Source organism: Lacerta agilis, chromosome 10 (assembly GCF_009819535.1).
Source record: "Lacerta agilis isolate rLacAgi1 chromosome 10, rLacAgi1.pri, whole genome shotgun sequence".
Taxonomy (NCBI): Eukaryota; Metazoa; Chordata; class Lepidosauria; order Squamata; family Lacertidae; genus Lacerta; species Lacerta agilis.
In genome coordinates this window covers 40,686,083-40,711,938 of record NC_046321.1, presented here as the reverse complement: position 1 = coordinate 40,711,938, position 25,856 = coordinate 40,686,083, and the positions used below count along the sequence as shown (strand labels likewise).

The 25,856-nt window shown below is 39.8% G+C and overlaps 1 protein-coding gene across 4 annotated transcripts; it reads right to left on the bottom strand.

Moving 5' to 3' along the window:
* On the bottom strand, window positions 1–25,252 carry NAP1L1 (nucleosome assembly protein 1 like 1). Of its 4 annotated transcripts, none has more exons than XM_033161489.1 (15): window positions 25,126–25,252; window positions 15,722–15,760; window positions 13,824–13,948; window positions 13,103–13,205; window positions 7,499–7,640; window positions 7,242–7,322; window positions 6,174–6,302; window positions 5,131–5,202; window positions 4,016–4,155; window positions 2,061–2,206; window positions 1,937–1,956; window positions 1,453–1,575; window positions 874–906; window positions 687–737; window positions 1–565 (listed from the first exon to the last, which is right to left on the bottom strand). In XM_033161489.1, the coding sequence occupies exons 2-15, from the start codon at window positions 15,736–15,738 to the stop codon at window positions 530–532; spliced, it is 1,218 nt and encodes a 405-aa protein (XP_033017380.1). In that variant the 5' UTR covers window positions 15,739–15,760; window positions 25,126–25,252; the 3' UTR covers window positions 1–529. The 4 variants fall into 4 exon arrangements, with proteins under 4 accessions (XP_033017380.1, XP_033017381.1, XP_033017382.1 ...); XM_033161490.1 differs by having other exon boundaries at window positions 6,174–6,299; XM_033161491.1 differs by having other exon boundaries at window positions 13,824–13,912.
* Window positions 25,253–25,856: the final 604 nt, after the last annotated feature.

Here is a 25,856-nt window from a genome sequence, read left to right as displayed (position 1 = left end):
TAATTTCTGAAAATACTAGGTTTATTCACACCCCAGTGGTAAACAACCTTAATATGATGTCTCTAGTTTTTTTTTTTTTTCCTGTAGGTCACCATCACAAAATACAAAAACCTAGAGCATAAACAAGCAGACAGTTATGAACGTCCAATGTGGTCTTGATGGAAATTGACAGATTTAGTTGGTTCTTCAGGAAAGGAGGCAAAGATTGGTCTCCATCAACAGTTCTGGTATCTTCACAGCTGCAGTCTAATAGCTACATGACAACAGACTTCACAAGAACCAAACTATATATAGCAATGAATTAACTATTCATGCTTTAGGGATTTACTGCATTCTACATTTTGGCAGAAAAGTACTATTAAAATGCTAGGTACAAGGAACCTACATTTTAAACTGGTTCTGTCAGTTTGTTTTTAACAAATTGTTTACTTAATTCTACCAAGATACAAAACATAAGGCTGTAAGTAACTAATAGTTGTGTTTAGGCTATTACAGTGCAGATAATCCTCAAGGCCACATACACACTGTTTCACTGCTGCTTGCATTCTGCTGGGTTTTGATCCTTCTGTTGAAGAAAAAACACACCAACAAACATATCAGTGTGAAGACCACAGCTGTGCTACAGGACTTTGATAACTTTATTGGAGGGAAATTATTTACAAAGATCATACACATCAATTACTTACCTTGGGGTCATAATCTGGATCATTTTCCTCATCCGCTTCTTCTTCCCCTTCCTGAAATATACAGGACATACATTGAATGCACACTTGGTGTCATAAAGAGCAAAGGTGAGAGCCTGACATTCCAGGATTCGTAAGCACCCTTGGGCTACGTTTTTAATGAAACCAGTTAAACCTCCATGAAACTCACCTCATCATCTGCCTCCTCACCCTCTTCGTCATACTGGGGGGAGAAGGAGGGAGACAAAAAATAAGATAATAGTAGGACAGTAGCTTTAAGGACATTACTCTGCACGTTAGAGCTTTTGAGTTGCAGGTATTTGCAGACATACAATATTAATTTACATTGAACAGGAGCACTTTGTAAAGCATGGGAACTTTCAGCAAAAACCCAATTAATGCCGCAATTCTACATACACTTAAACCTTAGCATGAAAACAAAATCTGCACTCTAAACCCAAATCGCTTTGACATCTAATTATTGTGCCTGCTGGGGGGGGGGGGGTTTCATTCTGATTGTGTCCCAATTTGTACTTTATGTGTTCTAAAAACAAGCTCTTGCATGAAGAACATAAAGCACCCAGCCTGAAATTCAGCCCTACGTGTAATTGTACAATCTAGCACCGTAACATAACACACACTTTGTTCTATGTCTAATTCTATTATAATTAATGAAGGCTGTGTGGTAAGTTATAGCTCCGTTAAAGCCTTTAGGTACAGCTACTATTCCAAGGTAATATTGGCATAGCTGAAAACAAGCACCACTTACATCATCCTCATCATCCTCAATGGCTTCTCCTGTGAAATACAATACTGATCGTGGAACTATGCGCTCCCGTAGAAAGTGACCAATTTCAAAATCAGCTGCCAGAATTGCTTCAGCATCATCATCCTGCACAGGTAATATGAATTCAAAACTCTCTGAATTTGTATTTAGGAAAGAAAATGATACCATTCTATGACACAAAATTTGTCTAAAGCCATATTCTTCCCAATTATTTATGACAGATTGCAAAATTAATTCATTATCTGCAAAAAAATAAATAAATCTTTATTTGTGCCCCGACTGAGTGCTGAATTTTCAATTTCAGTCATTAGAAATAACACATTTAATTTGGGTCTGAAAACTTGAAATATTGCTTAAATCATTTCAAATTATCTTAAAGAAGCCTAAAATTTATCTCTTGCTACTGCTTTTATCTTAAATATTTTCCAAGTTATATTTATTAGGAAATTAAACTAGAGGGACTTACCAAGTCTCCACTTTCAGGAACTGCAAAGGAAAAGTAGTAAGATATAGGATTATACTTATATTTAAAAATCCACAATATTCAGATTTTACTGTAATAATAATAAAAAACATCAGAAACCATTTACCTTCAGGGGGACTGAAAAAATTGAAGAAAGAATCATTGGAAACTGTTTTTGTCACTGTTCTAACTGTTCCACGCCCCTTGTGCTTCTGTTTCTTTTTGATAGTTTTCAAAGTAACATTTTTTCCCTTTTTCCAATCTATTTGGCACCTGTGAGAAAATTTAATTAATAAATCAAGGATATCCTTATACAAGTATTTCAGCTACTTTAGAACACTGGCAGTTAAGTGCTTGTGGGGTTGGAGTCCAATTCAATCCTATGAATAACAAGCCAGTGTTAGGCCTGTTCTTATGCTATTTTTTCCAGAGCTGTCTAGTACGACGAAGAAAATAACACCTGAATTAAATGAATCAATTACATTTTTCTTTCCCTCTGAACATTACTAATATTTATTGAATTTATATACTGCCCTATACCTGCAGGTCTCAGAGCGGTTCATGGGGGGGGGGGGAATCATAAAACTGCAAAGTACGTGGTTTGAAAATGAGTTCTCTCATCATACAGTATTTCAACACATATCCCACCTGCAATACATCTGAGCTGAAAGGCTGTGGGGTCTCTCTTGTTCCAGGACATTCAGTCCTCCAATAGGCTGCCCTGATCCCTTACCCTTAAACCCCCCTATTTGAATCTTCTCCATAAAGCCTCTCAAAGTGTATTGTAGGCAGCACTGTGGTATCAAAGTTTGAAACTCTGCCACTAATTACTTCAAGTAATGCTGAACATGCTGGGGTGGGGATTCCTCTGCCTATGCAGAGGTGGTCTGGATGTTTTTAAGTAACCATCTTTGAACATACAGATGTTTTTAAGTAACTTCCTTTTAACATGTTGCAATACAAGTTAGTTTTGTCTTTAGGTTGATAAGACAAACCTGGCTGGATTAGTATCTAGGCACTCGTCACTGAAGTGATGATCGTGCACAGGCAGGATAACAAGCACCATTCAACTACCAGAAATTAGGTTTATAACTCTGGTTCAAATACCAGGATCAGAAGAACCTGACTTCAAAGCAATGCACAAGGCCCTAAATCAAAAAGTGAGCAATCTCAAACTAAACCCAAACATCCTTTTAAAGGAATTCAGCATATAGGCCAGGCATTAATATTCCTAGAGGTTAGGAGAGAGAAAATTGCTAATTAAAATGTAATGAGCTGGATTTTGGTCATGAGTTAAGAGTCAGGAAATATCTGTGAATTTAATTACACTTTAGTGAAATGGTTTGTACCAGGTTTAAATGTTTGTCATTTTCTGCACTGCGATTGCTGGGTGTAGAGCATGGACATTCACAAGTTAAAACATTTTGTGTCCATTAAAATAATCATCTATTGTACTAAAGCAAATTTACATTGTGAAGTAAGCAGGCACACATTCATAAACATCCATACTGACTTAACAGAGGCCCTGATTTGGGTGCCCCCACTTTCAGAGGCAAGGTAGGTGACAACAAGTGAAAGTTCTTTTCATGTGATAGCACACTGCCTATGTAAAACTCTATGTTTATTTGTCAGGTACCTACTTGCTAGCCTTTAGGTTGACAGCTAAAAAAATCCTCTTATTTTACTTGAGAGCTTAATAGCAGCTGCTATTAATGGAATTTATGTTACTCTTTGTTTTTCTTTGCCTCGCTTTTTTAATTTACTGGATTGTCATACTTAACTTGTATATATTCTTACAATATACTACAGATTTTGTCCTCATTTGCAAACATGCTGGTAAACCAAGCAGGTAAACTTTTGTTATAGCTCTTGGTTTGCCTGGAGAGAGCTAAACTATGAATGTGAATTTGAACAGGATGCTAAGCAAAACCACAGCTTGGCTCAGCATAGTAGCAAAACTACTGGGCTGCTATCTCCTTTTGAGGAGCCTGCAAAGAGTTTGGCTAAGAATACATGCAAACTGGGCCGTCTCATGTTATGGAAGACTGTCAACCACTTCTTTTAAGAGAACATCACACTTACCCTGTGCAACCCATAATTTCTGGTCCATCGAAGGAGAAAGGATCAGAATCATCAGGTTCTGACCTCATTCTGTATGTTTTTGTCACCACGTCATTTGTGAAATATTCATTGGGTTCAAAGTGGAACTCTAATGTGAAAGTCTTTTAAAAAAATAAATAGAAAGACTGTTAGAAAGAAGTGAATGATGCATCATTAAGCACCGCAGGTCAGCTATCCAGTATGTCAAAACAATGGAATTACTTTAGTACAATGAAGCAGCAAACAGTGTTGCTTAAGTTCTATTCCTTGCTCAAATGGATACATTGGATAGAGCAGCCTTCTACAACTTCAATGTCCTCCAGATGTTTTGGACACATCAGCTGAATGGCTCAGCTGGTCAGAGTGTGGTGCAGGTAACACCAAGGTTGCAGGTTCAGTCCCCGTAAGGGACGGCTGCATATTCCTGAACTGCAGGGGGCTGGATTAGAATTTTATGGGTTCCTTCCAATTCTATGATTCTGACTGTAACTTCCATCTGTCTCAGCCAGCAGGGGGTTGGCTGGGTTAGGGTTAGGAGTTGGAGTCTAAAACATCAGGAGGGTATCAAGTTGGGGAAAGCAGGTCTACACAATGTTTTGTTATACTTCAAAAGTGTAACAAAACTGTTATACTTCAATTTTGCAAAACAAACACATAAATGTACATTTCATTTTCTGTATGGCATTCATTTGTGTTCCCCATTTTTTCAGGGAACTTATACTGGTGGGATCCCATTTTCAGTAAAGCTCTCATTTAGCAATGCCCAACTGGAAATATAGATCTTTATAAAGAAGTTCTTATGGAATCTTCACATATCCATATTCATAATATATCCTTTTCAAATGAAGCCAGTCCACACATTCAGCTGCCAATCAGAGATACCGTAAGTCTTTTTTTTCATGATTATCAAAATCCTACATATGTAACTAAACCCTTAGTTTCAGCTAACAAGTCATGTGGACCATAAAGTTTATGGCTACTACAAGCGTAGAATAGATTGCAAAATTTTCAAGTGTTGCAGTTGATTACTGAATGGTACTGAACAGAAGCATAGTTTTTCTATCTCAATATTCAATGCACTCTCATCAAGAACTTACCATAGGCTGCCCAGCCTCTGAAAACTTCACTTTAATATCTTTCAAGTGTTTCAGAATTGGTTCATCATGTTCCTACAAAAAACATGACAATTATCATGTAGCTACAAAATAGGAAAGAGCAGTGTAACATAGCAAAACGAAGCAAATACCAAAAATCTGGGGTGATCATTTGATTCATAAATCCCTATTTAAATCATAAAGCTAGTTCTCCAGGTAGTGGCAACCATCGAACAAGTACTCTCATAAAACACAACCTTCCGAGAAATTAAAAAGCATACCACATGCCCAGGGCTGTATGTCCTTTGCAATTTGATGCAAATGTGGAATGTGATATTGAGTGAGGTATCCAGCTTTTCAATAAACAGTGTTTGTTGTATGACATGTTAATTTTAGCCCTTATGGTGGCTTCTAATGTAGACTCATGTGAGACCAATGGCAGCTGAATAACATTCAACATAGGTGGTAGAAAGTTCAGAAACTTAAGAGGAATTCACTGCCACAGCATGTAGCCAGGACCACTAGTTTAAAAAGCTTTTAGATTAGCACTTGATGTCCATGAAATTAACTGGGTCATCCATGTTCAGAGGCAGTATGCCACCAAATATGAGATACTGGGGACCAACTTTAAATGGCTGCACCCTTCACCCCCTACTTGTGGGTTTCCCAAAAGGCACTACTGAAACACTGTTAGGAACAAAATATTGGAAGAGATTCCATTGTAAACTGATCTAAGACACCTATGTCATGTTCTTATGGTGTAGAATTTTGACTACGTAAAGGCAAGACAAATGATCTATTCTTTCTGAATGTTTTTTCAGAAAAAATGGTTTACTGGATTACTAGAAACTAAAGCTGAATTCCAGAAAAGAAACCAGGCTCCTTAGAGTCTGGAACTAAATTCTACTGTGAGTGGACCCACCTAAATCAGTGAACTTGGGTTAGTCATGCCCATAATTTTCAGTGGGTCTACTCTAAGCAGGACAACATTGGATGCAACCCTTAGCTTACCAGCAAAATTACAAGAAGTTAAAAGATTCTTTTACCTGAACCATATCACTGAGTAAGTCAACATTCTTGAACACAGTCAGCCAAAATTCAGGAATTCCTTTAGGGTCATCTTTTTCTTCGTCTTTTTTCTCTTCTTCAAGCTTGGCTTTCTCTTTCATTTCCTCCTTGTTAAAATTAAGAAGTTACTCTTTCTAAAATTTGAGTGCTGCACGCTAACCAAGAGATCTAGTGTTATACTAGTAACCACAACAAACAGGAAAATCTTCAATCAAATACTATCAGATTAGTGGCTGTATACTCCAATATTTATGTAAGATAGGCATCTTACTATTTAAAGCTACACAGAACCTCTCAAGGCACAGATAGGATATCAGAACATTTTAACTGTTTTAAATAGGAGTTGTAAAATGTTTTATGCTGCATCTGTACAGGAAGATTTTTGGCTGTCTTGTTTAAATTACTTTTTTATATATTGGTTCAGTATGCATATAATAGTAAGCCTAATCATGACTTAGTGTGAATGCGCTCTCCACTGGTCCTTCTGCTACTGTACTGGTGTGAGCTAAACCATGGTATGATGTGCTGTCTGAACCGAGGATCTTTGTTTGTCTCATTCCAGACAAACCAATCAGTTATAAACCCCCAAACAAAATTTGGTTACAAGCACGTGGTTTCTCTGGAGGAGGCAAACCATGAATCCTTAGTGTACACAGCACACTAAGATGAAGCATGGCTTAGCAGCTCATGGCAGCAGGAGGACCAGGGAAGAGTGCAGCAGCTACATTCTGCTCTTTGGGAATCCACGTTTGCACTAAGCCATGTTTTATCTTAGAGCCACATGTGAACCGGGTCACTGTGTTTAATTGTTTTAAGACACCCAGGAAATGTTTATTAGTGGGCTGCTATATAAATCCAATACAAAACAACATCAACCCAATCAAAATGTTTACTAGACAATCAAGGGGGCAAACAAAGACTACTTTACAGAGTTATAAATTGAATGACTTGTCTGCATTTATTACCAGAATAAGTCTACAGTACTTCAAACTTGTAAAGCACAAATACACAATTAATCCCACCCCCAATCATATTTAAGTACTCACTGAAATTTCTTCTTCAACATCTGTTTTCCATTCACATTCTTCTTCAGTAGGTTCATAAACTGCATTGATGATTTCACTCCTCTGGAAGAGTAAATTGTTTGTTTATTCAGTTTGACCCAACACCCAACAAAAGCAACAAACAAGTCTCTTTTTTTGCAAATAAAAGGTTGCAGAATTACTGAACCAGTGGGAATTTGGTCCCATTTGACTCTGCACAATTAAACTCTCATCCCTAGAGGTAGAAGTATAAAGATTACCTTGTCAAACAAGGGCTGATAAAGAGCAGCATATTTCCTTTCCAATTCATGGACTTCTTCATAGAATTTTGCTTCTATCTGTGCACATTTAACTTGAAGATTCTTGAGTGCATTTACACGTCTCTTAACTACTTTAGGCAAGCTGAGGGGGGAAATAATACTGCATTGTTACATCAATGACAATCATGTGGCTTCATTCTCCTAATAATGTTTCCTTTAAACAGGTTGGATTATGCTGTTAACTTTTATTTCCAAGAACAATAGCAGAGCAAAATTGTGATATTAGCACAAGAGTGATTTTTATTTTTGAAGGTTTTATGGATATTAACATATACAATATCAATTCTAAATCAATTCTGAATCACTTACATATAGAACAAGATAAATCCCATAATCGCCCCTCCCAGGAAATTCCTTAAGTGTTTCTGACATACTTGTAGGTCAACCATATTTCTTTGTGGAAAATACTGTTCAATTTGAACACCATTGTTAGTATCAATTATCAACTGAAATTTCAGAATTCAAGGTGTATATATGTTTTAGAAACTTTTTAAATAACTTAATTTAGCACCTGAAAAAACAGATTAAACAACTATCTGTGACTTTTTTGCAAGTAGTATATTGAGTGCACTCCATGCAGTTCAAATGTTAAAGTGACATGACAGTAACTCAACTGAAAAGTTGAGTAAACACATTAAAAATGCTGCTCAGGTCAGCTGATTTTAGGATAAAGGATTTGGCTGAGTGTTGAACATTTAGAGAATTTAGGAATTCTCAGGATTCAAACAACCCAGTTTTCTTTAATAATTCAGCACATACTGAAGTAAAAGTGAATTCTGGCAACAACTAGGCACAGAAAGCAAAGATCTATTATAGTATTCTGAGCTGGTAATTTTAATTTTTGACAAGGATAACAATTTAACAGGGTCAATCCCAGATACTGAAGTATCCTGGATCGAGTCTAGCCTGGGCCACCTTTACCCGACTCATCATGCCCCCTAGCCTTACACTGTTTAAGCAACTTCAGATGTGCTTTTGCACATGTCAACTTTCCAAAGATCACTAGTCAAGACTTAAGCATGCCTCTGGCACCTGGTCATATACAAGCAGAAGACACGGGAGAAGTACAGCATGATCAGTTCCTTAACTTCCCCAATACTGCTGTCTCACCAAGCGTGTCCAATAGCCAACTGCTTAAACCCTGCAGCACCAATGCTTAGGACAAAACTTTCCATTTCTTGAATAGATTAGACTTGTTTAAAAAGAACGTCTATACATACATGCACACACAAACATATGCAACAATAGTGATAGAAGTTCCTGCACTGATATTTCACTCAAAATATTAACATTATACACCTACTTTTTCCCCATTCCCCTCTCATTTTCATATTTTAAGTTAGCCTTGGGTGGACTTAAGGACAGTTAGTAAGCAAAAGCTCCAAATTCAAAGCTCTATCTAGTATTTATTTATATAGAGTTTACTGTTGTCAGAGTTGGATAAAAACAATCTGTTACATGATCCCGAGGATTCATACACCAGCACACAACTGCTTAACATTACAAGCTATGTCAGTATTAGGTATGCTTTGTAATAAATAGCATGGTGACACCTATCAGGTAGAATTTGGAAGCAAAACCTTATAAAGCTGCAAGCCAGTAAAATTCAAGGATAATTTTATATTGTTGTACCTGTTCACACCAAGTTGATACATAGTATGAAAGTTGCGTATTTCAATATCGATTCCAAAACTACAGCTTCTTACAGAAACCCATTCAGATAACTTCATTTCAGTAATGAATGTGAGTGGACATGTGCCTTCTTTCAAATTCAGGCCACTAGCCACCTTCCTGGATGCCCAACTCCTGACATCCAGGAGAGGACTCCAGTTCTTACTGAGACAAGGTGGTCAATGGGTGGGGAATTTTAGATAGGCAATTATTTGGCACAGAAGTCTATGAAATTGAAATTCTAGTAATTATTTCTAAATTTGATCACTATATATAACTTAGCGTTTGCATATTATCCTTGCTTCAGTTATTTATATCCTATTTTTTGTAATGTGAAATGTTTTGAAGCACTACCAAATCCAGAAAAGAAAAAAAGATTGCCACACACTACTAAAGCAATTTTACAAGCTGCAGAAGTGAGAACCAGGTTTGCTGTGAAGGCTATTTTAAAAAGGGGTAAGCAATATTCTTCTAGAAACCGGGGGGGGGGGGGAACCCTAAGTGAATGCTTCTTAAGTACAGCAACACTCCCAAAATACACATGGCGATATATCCTGTTGCAATCAATGGGACACTCTACTGTGTCTATCTTTTTTAAAAATTGGGTAACTTTGCTGCCTACTCTGTTTGGACTAATGTGGCCTATACTGGTCAATCACAAAAGCAGGGGGAATTAGTAAACACACACAAAAAGGGGGGAAATACAACAATTCCTCTTTACATAACAAGAAATCAGGTTCTTAATAAATGCTCCCTATTAAATCATACAAAAATAGGGCTGTATTGATGGGTATTTTTTATCTAAATGTGTATGCAATACTCTTTTTTCCAGAAATCTAATACCAATAATTTTTGCTTCTGAGGCACTGTGGAGTAATTAAACTACTGAAGAGCCTTTTTTACAACAGGAATTCCAAAACAGCAACTCACAGCTGGTCAAAGGATGGGTTTAAGGAGGGGGAGCATCCAGATTTTGCTGGACTTTAACTTTCATCAGATATGATTTGCAGCCAAACAACACCTGGAGGTAACAATGTTTGTTACCTTTAATTTATGGTCAAGAGAAAAGCATTTAAATATTTGTAAAGAATATTAAAAGCGGAAGCTGTGTTTCCCCACCTTTTTTTAATGAGATACCTGTTTTTGTTTGGCTTCAGTTAAATTTCTTTACGTTGGGTTGAAAAAAGAGAGACCAACAAATGACATAGAAAACTTCTTGTTCCTTTGCATTTTTCATACTGCACACCCACCAAGAGCCCCTGTTTGCATGAGTATGCTGTTACAAATCAAAGGCAAGTGACATTTGTCCTCGGCAGACTCTTTACAGACAGGTTTGCAGTGGGGGGAAATGTCCTGTCTCCAGACATGGTTTGAATCCAAACACTGCCTGTAAATGGACCAAATGGGGTTCACTGTCAGTTTCAATAAGCTAATCAACGCTGATAGTGAGCCCATCTTATGCTGTCACCCAATGGTTTAATAACAACAGGTGATTGACAGGTGGGCGCCCCAATAACTGAGTAGCAGTTGGGCCAGCCTAAGGGTAGTTAACACTGTGCCCTCAGATGCTTGGACTACAGCTACCACCAGTCCTAGCCAGTATGGTAAATGGTCAGGGATTATGGGGCACCAGCCAGTTATATCAGCTGGCCAGGGGACAGTGGCTGACTACTTACAAACAGGAAATGACATAGGTGAGCAATATTTCTATAGCTTGATATGGGAGACTATATTTCAGTGTACTAGATCAAATTAAAAACTGACACAGGAGTAAAAGTTACAGTAATAAATTAAAAATCTGATGAAGATGATTTTCCTTTAACTTGCTACCAGGGACTTTAACTTGCTACCAGAGTTATCATTACTCGATGGTTATAATTATTGTGGGTGGTTTCTCTTTTTGTTATACAAGATAAAAAAAAACCTAATCCATATAAGAACAAAAGAAAAAAAGGGGGGAGAGACAAACGAGCATGTATAGGAAAACAAAAAAGGAGAAAAGGCTCCCAATTCTCCATCTGTCAGTTTGTGTAACAGAGAGTAGCTTCTCTTGAATCAATTTAGGCAAGAAATACATTGCATATTATATAGATAAGTAGTCCAAACCTGCCCTTCTAGTTCATATTCAGAGGCGATAACAAGTATGAAATGCAAAAGACATCTACAAAAACTTTAAAGATCAAGCAAACATGCAAGTATTAGACAAAGCTCAAACACAGTACTCCTGTTAATTTATTTTGCTTCAAATGCTTTAGTTGACATGCTATATAAGCTTTAGGGATGAGCTACTGTACTTGAAGTGATGAAGTGCTGGCTTTTTGAAAACGCTCTCAAAAAGGTATAGTATCTCAGTGAAAGCACAGCATGAAACTCAGTAAGGACTTGCTGATCTTGGATCAAGGACCTTGCAGGTTACTTAAATATGCTACGAGAGAAAAGAAAGCAAGTTCATAGCAGATGTGAGAGCAATTGTGGCCAGCGATTAGATGGTGTGGGGACTTTTTTTATTCAGAGCAGCAGCTCTAGGGTACTTGACCTTTTCCTTGCTTGCCATTTCTGATCCAAACTGACTGCCCAGTTGCTCCCTTCCTACAGAATTCCACTTTTACGCTTGCATAGAAGTAAAATGCTTATGTGGCACCTCGGGATGGGAAAATGCTTATGTGACACCTAAGAGGCTTTTTGGAACAGAAAAAGCCTGGAGGTAACAAACCAAACATATCTCATTCTGTGGCCAAAATGGCAGCTTCCCATACATTTTTTTATTCAGAAAAACAGTTATCAGGGAATCATTATAGACACTGGCATGTAAAAAGAAAGGAATGTGGGGGGGGGGGGAATCCAGGTGCTTCTTGGGGACAACACTTGTACAGATGTCTTCCAAAAAAGTGAGAAACTTTCTTTATTGAAGCTCTATTCAAATGCATACCTTTTTTCCTTTTTAAAAAGTAATTCTCACATTTTGGATTTATCTAAAGGACATAACATTTGAAAATCGTTTCCTTCTTCTAACCTAAAGGCAGTATATTCTTCCCAGCATCCATCAGTCCAATCTTGCAGATGAGCTGAAGGTAGTGTAACTACATTAATACTTTTTCTGAAGTAGTCCACAAAATGCTAGTGATGGAGATCACTGCCCACTCAGCCGTGAGGATTGTTACTAATTGTACTACCTACCTACCAAAAACTTGTGACTCTCCATTGTGTGGAAAGCAGTGGACCTGGGGCCTATTACAATGACACAACATTCACTTTTATACCTGAAGCATGAAATGGGTTGTGAATTTTCAGCAGTATGGTCAATCGGTTTCAGTCTTCCATCCACACTCTTACAAAATGCATACCAAGAAAATTTTATAATGATTTTTTCCAGGAGTCAGTGTAACCTCAGATAAATCAGAAGTTACTCAAGAGGGGCAGAATGTGCAATATGGAGAACACAAATATGCTCTGCAAATTTCAAAGGAAACAAACTCTGTATGTGTCTCAAAAATGAAATATCTGTATAGACTGCTCAAACATACAACACCCACAAAACAGATAATGTGGTTCAGCAACCACATTCTGATCTTCAATACTAAAAGTGCAATTGTTTCCATGCCCAACTGAGTTCAGTTAGACTTATTCTCAAGCAATATATATATATATATATAACTGCAGCCTTAATTAGTTAAGTTTTCTGAAGCATCAGTCACTATTACTCTCAACCAGATTGTTATGTCCTATTTTAGACTACCATCCAACATCACTATTTCTAACTGTACTTAATATTGCAGAACAATGACCATTTAACATAATGCAAACAATTTGATCTATTAAAGAGGTAAGAACAAACAAAGAGGAATTAATATAGGTAACTGCAGAACACTCTACCTCTCTATATATCCTGTAGGTGTTCCAACCAGACCATCAAGTCTTTCTTGAAGGGCTGCAAGAATTTGAGGATTCTGCATCATTTGTACAGTCAGCTGGCGTGCTTAACAAAACAAAAGAAGTTTTAAAACAACACTATTATACTACCCCATTCTGAAATTTTAGCCCAGTGCTTGCAATTCAGATTTTACCAAAAGATATAACATAAAATGTCAAGATTTTGCATTACTTATTGTCTAGAAGTCAAGGGTCAAAAAAACCTGCCTGAACAGATCTAATGTAATAGCAGAAGGATAACTATTTTTAAATGTCTACCTCCCATGTTAAGTAATCAAAAGAGGCAGCGCATATAATTAGGATACATAAGGTCTAACACACACCTCAAGAGTCGCAAAATTAAATGCTAAATATCTATGTTTATAAAGACAGCAATCCTATACACACTACTTGGGCAGCAATACTTGCCTCCAAGTAAGCATGCACAGGAAAAGCTAGATTATGAAATGGGAGACAAAAATCACACTAGCATTTAATACAAGGACAATTTTGCCTAAAACATTTAAGGTAAGCATTGCACTAAACAATCAATTTGTTTTTCTTCTGAATGGCAAGATCTGCTGAAGGTGAATATTTAACCAGCAGGTATTAGACTGAATCAAGAAAAGCACTCCTTCCATTATGCCTACAGAAAAACCTTTGCCTGGGCTCATTTTCCCCTTACCTTTACTGTTAGCATCCTCTCCAGTTTCTTCCTCTTCTACCTCTTCAACATCTTCCATATCTTGCTGGTCCAGCTCAGCCTGTTCTTTGCTATTAAATCCCAAGTCAAAACAGGAATTTGAATCTCTTTAACCCAAAAAAATTAGTATGAAAGTATATCTAGCAAGCTACCAATTCAGATTTGATCTAGCGTATTAAAGTTCAGAAAATGCCCAGAAGCTAAAGTCTTTCAAACAATTTCCCTAATGCACATCCCATATGTTATCTCTAAGTTGGCAGGGACTTGTGTTTTTTAAGGCTCTCATTGCAAAAGCACATGCAACCTCCAAAAAGCCAGTATAATCAGAGACAAACACTGTTCTATTAAGGTGTATATTCATGATCCATAAGAGGCACTGTGCATGACAGATATGGACAATGATTTCTTATCCCCAATATCCTAACTTTCCCTCCAGTTTGATTTAAAAAGCAATTATCACTGGAGAAAGAGGAGATATGTGCACTTACTCCAGCTATACAGAGAACCTTTGGATAGTTTGTAATTGCATGTATGTTATTGGAAGGTGTTAGGTGCAGTGTAAAGCAGATAAATTATGTGACCTTTTGCCAAAAGAAAAATTTAGTGAAAAGTATTTTAAGATATTATTTACACCAGAGATCTATCACAAGCAGAAGGAAGGATATAACTTTTCAAACCCTTTGGCATCAGGACATTGAGCATAACTGTACTCTATAATGGTCACATCCTGATAATAAGCCACACTAATACTTCTGGACTGAGAGCCACAGCACAGCTTAACTGGTGAGCAACAGAACAAAGATTTGACCAGACCCTCCAAAGGTGATAAATTATTAGAATCAGACTTCTACAAGTTGACTGTTCAATTTTTAAACTTTATTGAGGTAGGGGATGAAGTAAAATTTGTATTCACAACTTACAATCCATTTTCTTCATAGACATACTGAAAATTAGTTGATGTTCTACCTTCCTTGCATAAATGTTTCTACTTGCATCTTTCCTCAACTGTGCACTACCTTGCCTTTAGCATCAAAAGCAACTGCAACTGACATTTTCAGGAGGAGGTAAGACAACACTGTCTTTCCGATTTAACATTATTGTCCTAACTGAAGAGAAAACAGACAGATCCAAAAGCAACACTGCTGACTTTAGACATGTTAAACATCCCAAATGCACACTACAATGGGAGTTCTGACACCCTGTCCTCACTGTGACAGGACTGAAGGCATGCAATGTTCTCTAGTTTGCACCTGATATGTACGTCTATTGGGTAAACCACAAGCCTGCTTGCAAATAGGTACATAAGAAATGACCAGCACTTTTTGAGTCCATGTATGTGGTTTATAATTATTGCCAACCTTTTAAGGGACCAGGATCCATATGCACAATTAAATTGCTATTATTCAGTCAAACCTGCTGGATATGACCCTAAGTCCCAAGTAAAGTTTACTATGAATATAGTATATGCTTTGCATAAATGTGCAATAACATTTAATGTGTTTTGATATGGGAAAAGCACCAAGAGAGCCCTTACATGCAGGTCTGATACACAACAAAATTTGAGTAGGGAGAACTGTGCAGATCAGGTATGTCCCTCCACGTGGACTGCCTAAAGTTGCATCATGTGCATGGTCAAAATAAGCTGTATTTATTTGCTCCTCCAACATAATCACTACTGGTCCTTGGATAAGTATTTGAACTAAGTCTAGGATTAGAAAGTATTGCCTATGAATTTACAAATTTATATTAACTGTAAGACCTAGAACATTGTTTTCTGCTAACTATATATGCCCTTGTAAGAAAGAACACAATTGCAGATTTCACACAATAGAACATTTTAAAGATAAAATGACACATTAGCCAAAATTAAGCATGCTTACTTGTCAATGTCTGCCATTTTCCCAGACCTCAGAAAACCTCTAGAAAAGAACAGAAAACATTACTTTACATTTAGTTGCAGCTCAAACAATAAAATAAACAGAATAAAATAATAAAACAGGATTGGACCCTTTTATAATGCCTTTGGGAAACAGATAGTCAGTCTGAAGTTTTGTCATACTGTCAATCATTTCATATTCTAACATTACAACTAAAGTGGGAGACTGCTTGAAAAAGCTAATGGTTGTAAGACATTACTACTACTGCAGTCCAATGTGTTTAAACTTTGTATTCCCACCCCAAAATCATATACAAAAGGTTTTAGTATTGCTAGGTTTGTGCACATTCTGAATTTCAGGACTATTTGTCAGTCAAGAGACAGTACTATTTAAGGCAAATTCTTCCACTGCAGCCATCAGATGGGAGACCACTTAAAAGGCTTCTGCATGGAAAACTTAACATAGTAGTCTCACCAGGGCTGATCACTCAACCTGCCACCATTTATTGTAAGGTCTCCAACTTCCAGCTGTTTTTGGCTATGTGAGGCATGTCCCATTTCAATTCCTTCTCCGCTGTCCATTTCCTTCTTTTCACAAACCACTCTCACCCAGATCACCTATTTGGTCACATCCTTCCATACTCCTATGAAATAATCCTGTACCCAGTGTCACAGGCCTAAGATTCAGCAGATGAAGATACAAGATTTGAAGGCTTCTGCATGATACAAAACCTTTTATATGACAGTATTTCATGTTATCTGGAAGCACAACTTTAAATACTATGTTTAAATACTATGTTTAAATACTATTTTAAATACTATTTTGATTTCATAATCTTAGGGTGTTTCTTCTCACATCTCATGATATATACATTTTGGGGGACAAATTGCAGCATTGTGCATTATCAGCATGAGAAAAATTGTGGTGACTCTACGGAATTCAGGTGTGAACTGCATGGATATAACTGCAGGATCCCTGTGACTATGCTGGCAAAAGAAAAATGTATTGTTAAGGAAGTTGCTGTCAGCAATTTCCATCTACAACTTGATAAAATGCTTTCTTACAGCAGAAGTGTGGAAATGTTCTAGGTCTGTGGACCAAAATAAGTGGTGTCAAAAATTATGTAAGGTGATTTGATGTTTGGTGCTTTGAGGTCCTGAAGTTGGACTTCAAAGCACCTTGCAGACAAGCAACACACTGATAAAAGGAGAAGTTCCAATCTCCCAGCACATTGCTGACTTCATGACTCCAATGCCCAGCATAACCATTTTTTCCTTAATGAATGGTGACACAGATCATTCATAACGTAGGGATATTCTTCACAATTGTAAGCAGGGCAATGGGGTGGAGTAAGTGAAGACAAGCAACAACATTTAACTAACGTTGTTTACTGCTCCTGCTCAAGCTGCACAGAAAAAGCAGAAATTTATTCCAACTGTGCAGATAAAATAGAATTTATAGAATTCTACAGGATATGGCAGAAGTGTGTTAAAACAGTCCAGATCCAATGAACTCTAGGCCTGGACTTCCAGATGGTGAAGATGTCAGTCACCCCAGGCATCTTCATGTGGTTGCAAGTGGCCAATGGCCAGGTGCAAAATGAGCTTGGTGAATTACAAACACTGCTCTTCACTCAGAGTAGATGCTCTGCAAGCCAAGCCATCAGATGCATCTTAAATGGGAGTAACAAAGGCCATGGAAGAACTTCAACTGAGCCCCCTGGAGCACAGGAGTAACTGTTCTTATGGTTGGAGTGCAAGTATAGAAGCAACAGTGGCATGGCATAGGATTTATCAAGAGTGCCTGATTCTTCACTATAATCAGGCCCTACCTGATCAATGATTGCATCCCAGGGATGAGTTGCAACCAGCAACTTCCATTTTCTTTTAAAATAAAAATATGTAAGGATAAAAAGAAGAGTGACTAAGAGATGGGAAAGAGAGTAGATTCATAAAGTATGTACAACCGAGCCTTGCATGCTGGGGGTTAAAAGCATGTGGAAATTATTGAAAGTTCTCATTTATTCTTGACAAACATGTATCCGCAAGGATGTGACATTACCACATTTTCAACAGTGGTATTCAATAAATGATTCTGCCCCTCATCAAAAACCCTAATATCCACGAATCTTCCAGAACTACAGTTTCTCCATCATTCATTCCTTCTGCACTGCAGAGCAAGTCATTTAATCTCTCATTGGAATTCTCTATCAGAATTCTCTATCAAGTATTTTCACCCTAGCACTAGGACAGAAGCAGCAGTGATATTCAAGAGACCTTCAACTGAGATTCCAGAACAGTTTTCTGCCTTGCCAGAGTTGCTGGCACAAAGTAGCAAGACATGCTGACAATGCCAGGGCACACTCTGAAACCTTGCTTGGTAGTGTCATCAGGCTTTACCAATGATGATCAGAACAGCTGCTTATAAAGACCAAACCCAAAGTTCAAACTCTCATTTCTTAAGCACAATTAAATACACTTAGGTTAAACTTGGAAGACAACTAAAATATTGATATGAGGAATTAAGTTACAAAAGCACTTCTATATTAATGGAAGAAGTGAAAATAGATGTAATACAATGGAAGCAGGTTCTCAGCCAAATGAACATCCTGTTTCATACTGAAATGTCAGAATATGAACACTTGCTAACAAAAAGTTGGGTTAGGCATGAGCCCTGCCACTTCCTGCATTTTTCATGCATGCAGGCTGTCCATGTATTATTATTTTTAAAAAGACCATGACATATACATAAGCTTTTTAAAGTGCAAAACCATGGCTAGATTTTTCTTGGGGGTAAAATTATGTGTGTCAGCCAATCTGCACAATGCTCAAGTCTACAAAGACGTGGGGTAAAGAAAGACATAACAATGATTTCCCCCTCCCCTCCCTTGAAATTATGCTGCCTTCAATTGGACTGTACGTTTCCTCTTTGAACTCTTGGGTGGATGCGGAGTAAATTTCAAGTTTGTGACAGTAGCTGTCTTACTCAGTGAAAACATTGTAGTTGGATGGCCTTCTATAAAACTATTCCTGGTACAAGTTTATTCTTTAGAAAGCAATCTGCGGAAGTTAATGTATTTCAAACAAAAGTCAAACAATAACATTCAGACTTTGTCATTGCTCTGTTAGCTACAACTTGCTAGAAAAGGATAATTAACATAAGCATGGTACCTTCTCTTTAGCTTTGAAGCAAATCTTATCTGAGATGTTCTTGGGCAGAGAGGGAGAAAAAGTATTGTTATATATACCTTATGGTTTGAAGTCTAAAGGCAGCTTAAGAAATGAAAATGAAGCTGAATGCAAGACAGCATATTTGGCTAAACACAAAGGATCGCCAGACAAAGTTGCTTCAAATGTTAATTCTATCTATTATTTTCATATGAATTTCTCTTTTTAGAGAAAACACGTACATATTTGACAGGGCAATTTGCTACAATGGTATGTCAACCGAAATGTACTAAAGAACACCATTCAAACATTAAATGGTGTAGAAATATTAGTTTCTGAAACCATGGGGGAGATAAAATGTATTTCCTAAAAGAGACTTAAAAATATTTGGAACAATTTTTCCCAAATATTTTATGTACATGTTAAGATGGTCTCCCTCTGCAGTCCCCTACTATCTTCCCATCAGCTCTTGAGGGTCACCCAACATCCAGAGCAGATTTCGGGGGCACATGGGGTCTGCAGGGGACCAAAAGGAAGGGTAAGTCCCACTTGAATGAGCAGAAGTTAATTTACAAGCATGCTGATGCTACTAGATTCATATCTAGTTTATGCATAAAATAGTACTTGGATATACTTATGAAAAAAATACTGAAAATTACTACAACATGCCAGAGATAAGATTTGTATGCTGCTGTACCCTAGCATAAACAACACTAATATTCCCAGTTAGTAAATAGAAAATAAATCAATAAAGTGAAAATAAAAACCATCAGTACTGTGAGCAACTAAAATATGTATTACTGAGAAATAGAAATAGTATGCAGACCTCAAGATAAAACACCCTGAAAATTAATATTTCTATGATGTAACAACCAGGTCCCATTAAGTAAAAATCAGTAATGATCCAAACTTTATTACTGCCATTACATCCTTTAAGATGACAGTATCTCACACAGAAAATTATTTCAGCAGATGCCCCATAGAAGACACAGCTCATATACTACACTACCCAAAATCCAAAACTTGTACAGTGGTACCTTGGGTTACGAACTTACCATAATTCGTTCTGGAAGTCAATTCTTAACCCAAGGTGCACATTCCCTACATAGGCCTCCCATGGCCCTGGAAGCAGATTACGTTCGTATCCAGGGGCAAAGTTCGCAACCCAGAACACCTACTTCCAGGTTTGCGGAGTTCGTAACCTGAAGCGTTCATAAGCAGGACAGTTCGTAACCCGAGGTACCACTGTATTCCCAATTCACTTGCACCAGGAAATCAAAATGGCCATAACTTTTTTTTCACCTAGGTGCATGAAATCTGGAGATAGAATAGCTGCTCAAAAGGAGATTAACCCTGCCAAATATAAGACTAGTACTGTAGCTCTAGGGGTTTTGTGCTAGCCACCTTTGAAGTTTGCTTTTTTGAAAAAAAAATTAAAATGCTGATGTATGCACTATTATACTATGTGTGTGCTCCTAGTGCACCGACTGCACACAATGTACTTACAAGACTTACCGACACAAAAACACAAATAATGAGACACAGAAAACAGAACACTGATGTAAAAAAAAATGCCAACCTAGCCTTAAAAAACTAGGGTCCAAATGGGAGGGGTGTGTGACACTGCTTAAGTAGCTAAGACAAAGACAAATATGTTTATGTTATTGTGTAGGTATGGGACTGGGATTCACCAAGAAAGAATGGAAAATGAATAAGCCTAAGGATAGGTAGAGTACTGTGCAGGAAAAAGAACATAAATGCCACCAAACTACTTCTAAGAGTCAGAACTCCTAAGAGACAATGCTGGATGAGATTCTGACCCTTAATGAGCAATGTCCTGCTCCCCTCCCGCTCCTACCTCACCTGGATGTTCTCCTTATATGATGTTGTAATAATTGCACCACTTTGGAGACAGTCTATCTGGAGTTTTGATAAACTGTTTTGAGCTCCAGATCAGCACATATCACTACAAATCAATTTGGGTCTACCTGACATGTTCTATAAGCTGCCTTGACCCTATCCAGATTCAGCACAAATCAGTCTGATTCAGTTTGGGATTCAAACAAGTCTGTTGTTCAATCCTAGCTGGGAATGTTACAAGTTGTAGTCCATATATCTGACAACCAACTATTTCCTAGGGCTTTCAAACTGAACAAGGGACTGCTGCCAGTCATTGAGAAGTAACAAAGTATATTCAAGAGCAATACACTAGAACCCTCTCAGATCCATTCAATCAAAATGCACTAGGTTAAATGTTCCAACAGACATTTTAATGCAAAGGGGGCTAGCTTCTAGAAGTAGACAAAGGCAAAGGACAACTTGAGGAACAGTATGCAACTAATTCCTCCACCTCAAACTTTCACACATTATATTCCCTTCCTGGTATTCAAGGGAACTGAAAGACAGAGGCATCCAAGTGCCCCCTCCTTGTTTTCTGTGACTTTCCCCAAACATTTTGGTCACAGCTCACACAATCCTTACTACAACATAAAAATAGAATTCCTGCCAATATAATCAATAGAGAAGGATCAAATTGTAAGGGAAATGATTTTATACTTAATTGAACTGTGAAAACAAACTCGTATCAGGAGACCTTACTGATGAATAGAACAAGATGTGACATTGTACTGTGCTACCAGTACGTTAAAAAGACTAGCAGAAATACATACATTGGTCATCAAAGTGTAAAAAGTGCTGCTTTCAAAATGGTAAAAAGAGACCTGGAGTTACTTTGTCAACAAAAAAGAACTGCTAAAGAACAAATAAGAGTTCAGACATAGAAGAGTAATATGAACTAAAGGCAGAACAGCATCCTAACAGGTGTGGCTGTATTTTGGTCTCAGTGTTTGGCCAGTTCTCTCTGTCAACATTATGCATAGTTTGCTGCTAATCTACCTAATGTGACCTTCTTTCAACTATTTTTTCCCATATTAAGCAGTTTTATAGTAGATAGGGATGCACTAGAGCCACATACCCCTTTTCTCTACTTGGCTGGATAAAATTATTACATCCCTGTACTATAGTTCCAAAATGCAGTCTAACTTCCATGCATTGACCCTGATACACAAGTTTCATTAAGTATCACTTCTGTTGATGCTATGAGTCTGGTGAAGTCACTGTACTAAGGTAAACTAGGATTGTCATTCATTTAAAGGTACATGCATGGTGCCATTTGCAACCTTCCGAGACAAAGTAAGATAGAAACCTCAAAGCAGACCACAAGCACATGCAGAGGGATTCCCCCCCCTCATGCACAAGTGCCCTGCATCCTCATGGCACACATTCAAGGGAACACAAAAAATGGAGGTCTGTGCAGAACTCCAATACTCCTATTCAGCTCCCCTCACCCATAGGTTAAGGTATGCAAACAGCTGAACAAGATAAAAATAATACAGGGCTCTTCCATTTGCCTTTGCACCTAGACACACAGCATCTGTGCATGCACTGTCACAGGGGAAGGGAAACAGGGATCTTCCATGCCATATTGCAATACCTCTTACTTATGGGCACAGCACCTACATAGGACTATCAATCTCAAATGAATTTCAATGCACATAGCATTGTTGAAATACACATTTCACCATCTTGAGGGTCCTAAGAAATACCCAATGTAACCACCATCACTTTAAACATAACCCCTTTACCTAGTCCTGAAGAGCAACTCTCCTCCATCTTAAGTGTGAATGTTTATTATTTACTTTATTAAATCACACTTTATTAAATCCTGAAGCACAGGAACACCTGAAGGGTCAATTTTGCAATTTTTATTTGAACTACACAGTGGTAAAGGTAAAGGGACCCCAGACCATTAGGTCCAGTTGTGTCCGACTCTGGGGTTGCAGTGCTCATCTCGCGTTACTGGCCGAGGGAGCCGGTGTACAGCTTCCGGGTCATGTGGCCAGCATGACAAAGCTGCTTCTGGCGAAGCAGAGCAGCGCACAGAAACACCATTTACCTTCCCGCCAGAGCGGTACCTATTTATCTACTTGCACTTTTGATGTGCTTTCGAACTGCTAGGTGGGCAGGAGCTGGGACCAAGCAACGGGAGCTCACCCCATCGTGGGGATTCGAACCGCCGACCTTCTGATCAGCAAGCCCTAGACTCTGTGGTTTAACCCACAGCGCCACCCACGTCTGCAAGCCAAGCATGGTTAATCCTACACACACCTATGTGGAATTAAGCCACAATGCATTCACTAACAGCACAATCCTATATATGTCTACTCAGAAGTAAGTCCCACCAAGTTCACCAGAGCTTGCTCCTAATTAACTGCTAAAAGAATTCCAGCTTTAGACCTCTATTAAAACACACACAACGGGAATCTGTTAAACTGATTAAACTGAGACTTTGTTATTCTGAATGTTTTATCACTGCCTGCTATGAATATCTGAATAACATGGGGAACAAAGTGCTTTACAATTCTGCAAATCCACCCTCAAACACCTTAATATTCCCATCTTACAGAAGAGTAACTAAAGCAGAGACTGGTGACTTGCTTGAGTTAACCAACAAATCTACATGTTTTTACCCAGCCTATACTGCTGTAGCAAATATACTAAGGCCACAAAAAATGACATTAGCGTCCATACACAAAATTTAAGATTAGGTCAGGCACACAACATGGAGCCCAGAAGGGCACTTTTGATCTTTAAAATGCCTGTTTGTGAAAAACTCAACATCCATTGTTCAATGAGATCTTCAAGGTAAATATGAACCTTGAAACCCACTGTTTGGAATCCAAGCCAATTTTAAAGCCTGCTTTGCTTGGTATTTACAATTTAAGAAAAGCCACCAACTCCAGCTGAGTGCCAGGCCTTCTCAGCACTTATCTGACCATCTCTACAGGCTGTTGCTGGATGTTAACAAAGCCTACAGAAAACAACCAAGGTCTTCGTTCCACAAGTTTTTCCACTTAGCCAGCCTATCATTACAGAGACAAATCCGTCTTTTGCTGCCTTTTCAGACCCACTTTTAACCTAACCCACAACTCAGACCCTTCTTTTAATATTTTACGTAGCAACCCTCCCCGTGCCCACAACCCACCGCTTCAAGAACAGACCCACCTTGGATCAGACGCAACCCACGTGCGATGATCCATCTGCCAGTTGAAAACCAAGGCGGCAGTGGGCAGTACATTCAAGACCCTAAGCCGCCCTGCCCCCTCCCAGCGTCATTCCCCGTGCCCTCTCGTCTTCAGTGCAACCCACCCAAGCGACTGTAAACTAACCATGTAAAAAGAAAACCTCGGGTTTTGTGGCACCTTTAAAAAAAACACCAAATAAAGGACGTTTGGAACAATTTAAAGGCAGAACAACTACCCCCAGAAACTGCCGGTTATTTGTTACACTTAGTTGACACCTCAAAAAGAGCAAAACGCCCATTTTTATTCACAAACACTCACCCTGCAGCCTTTCGATCTCCCAAGAGTGACAAGAAGAGCATACAAAATGCAGGAAACCGAGGCCAGCGGTTGTTTACTACCTGGCGAACGCAGCCAGGCCAGGCTCCACCGGGGGGAATCCTTTCTTCGAGCAGCACCCAGCCCTCCCAGAGCTGCTTCGGCCGGTCTCACCTCTCCTCCGAACAGAAGGGAGCGTGGAGGGACTCTCAACCTTCCCGCCACAAGCGCCCCTTCCACACACACACACTTCAAGCCCTGCCCAGGCGCGGTGCCTCCCCTTCCCCATCGGGCCCTCCGCTTCCCTCCCGCCGCTCCTCCGCTCTCCCAGCCCGCCACAGTCGCCGCGAGGCTTATTTACGTTTCGGCACAACAGCGCCGCGGCTCCTTTCTCCTCAACATGCCCGAGGCAGGCGGGCGGGCGGGCGGGAGGCAGAGGCCGCCGAGCCAGAACCCCGTCTTGTCCCCACGTGCTCGCCTGTGGCTCAGCCGGCCAGACTAGGCCAAGCCGGGGCGGCCCGCTTGACCGCAGCCTCGCCCCGAGGAAGAAGCGGAGAGGGCGGGCGGGCGGCCCTTTCCCCGCACGTACTGCCCCCCCACGCCGCCCCACCGAGAACGTTCCCCGCCAGCGGAGGGGCCGCCAGAGAAGGGGGCCGCCTCCGCTCCCTCCCTGACCATTTTCTCCCCCTCCCTCCTTTCCTCCGCCTCAGAGAAGAGCGCGAGATCCCCTCCAAGTCAGGGCAGAGGCTCCCCCTCCCTCCATCCCTCCCTCGCTACCAACCGCCTCCTATTGTAACAGGGAGCCCCCCACCCTCCGAGCCCACGCGCCCCGTTTACCTACCTGCGCGAGGCCGGGTCTCGCAGTGACTCAGGAGCGAGGGAGAAGCGCCGCGCGGCTGGCGGTAAAAAGACCCGAGCTCCCGCCGCTCGCGCTCATATAGAATTAACGTCACCACGTAACATCCCCCCCTCCCCCTCCTCTCCCTCCTCCTCCTCTCTGTCCTTCCCCTCCCCTTCCTCTTCCCGCGCGCCCCTGTCTCCAGGCAACCCCGTGCGTGCGCGCGCCTTGGAACGGCGAGCCTTGCTGCCTAGTGACAACCCGCGGACTCTTCTTACTCTCACCTCTTTTTCTCTCTCTCTCTCTCTCTCTCGCCCGCCAATCAGCCCGCCAAACCAAAGTCCCAGCCAACCACCGGTCCCGGGCGCGAGCCAGCCAGGCCTTGGGCACTCCACAGGCAAGCCACGTGGTCCCGGGTTCCCTGGGACAAACAACAGAGGGCGAGCGCGCTTGGGTGTGTGGAGCGTGTGCGTGGAGTTGGAGGGTGGGGGCGAGGAAGTAAAAGGGGAGGGAGGATTGCAGCGCCGCGAGCCCGGCAAGGAAGGGAGAGCTGAGAGCTTGGGGCGCGCCTTGGGTGGTTCCCTTCGGCCCTGCGTGACGTCCTGCCTGGCTAATCCTGGCCACAGACTGAGCAGCGCTTCAAGCACATCCTGCCTGCGTTTCTTCTGTGCGCTTGCATCCATCGTGTGTACAGAGAGGAGGTGGGAAGGGGTCACACTCAAACACATGCGCAC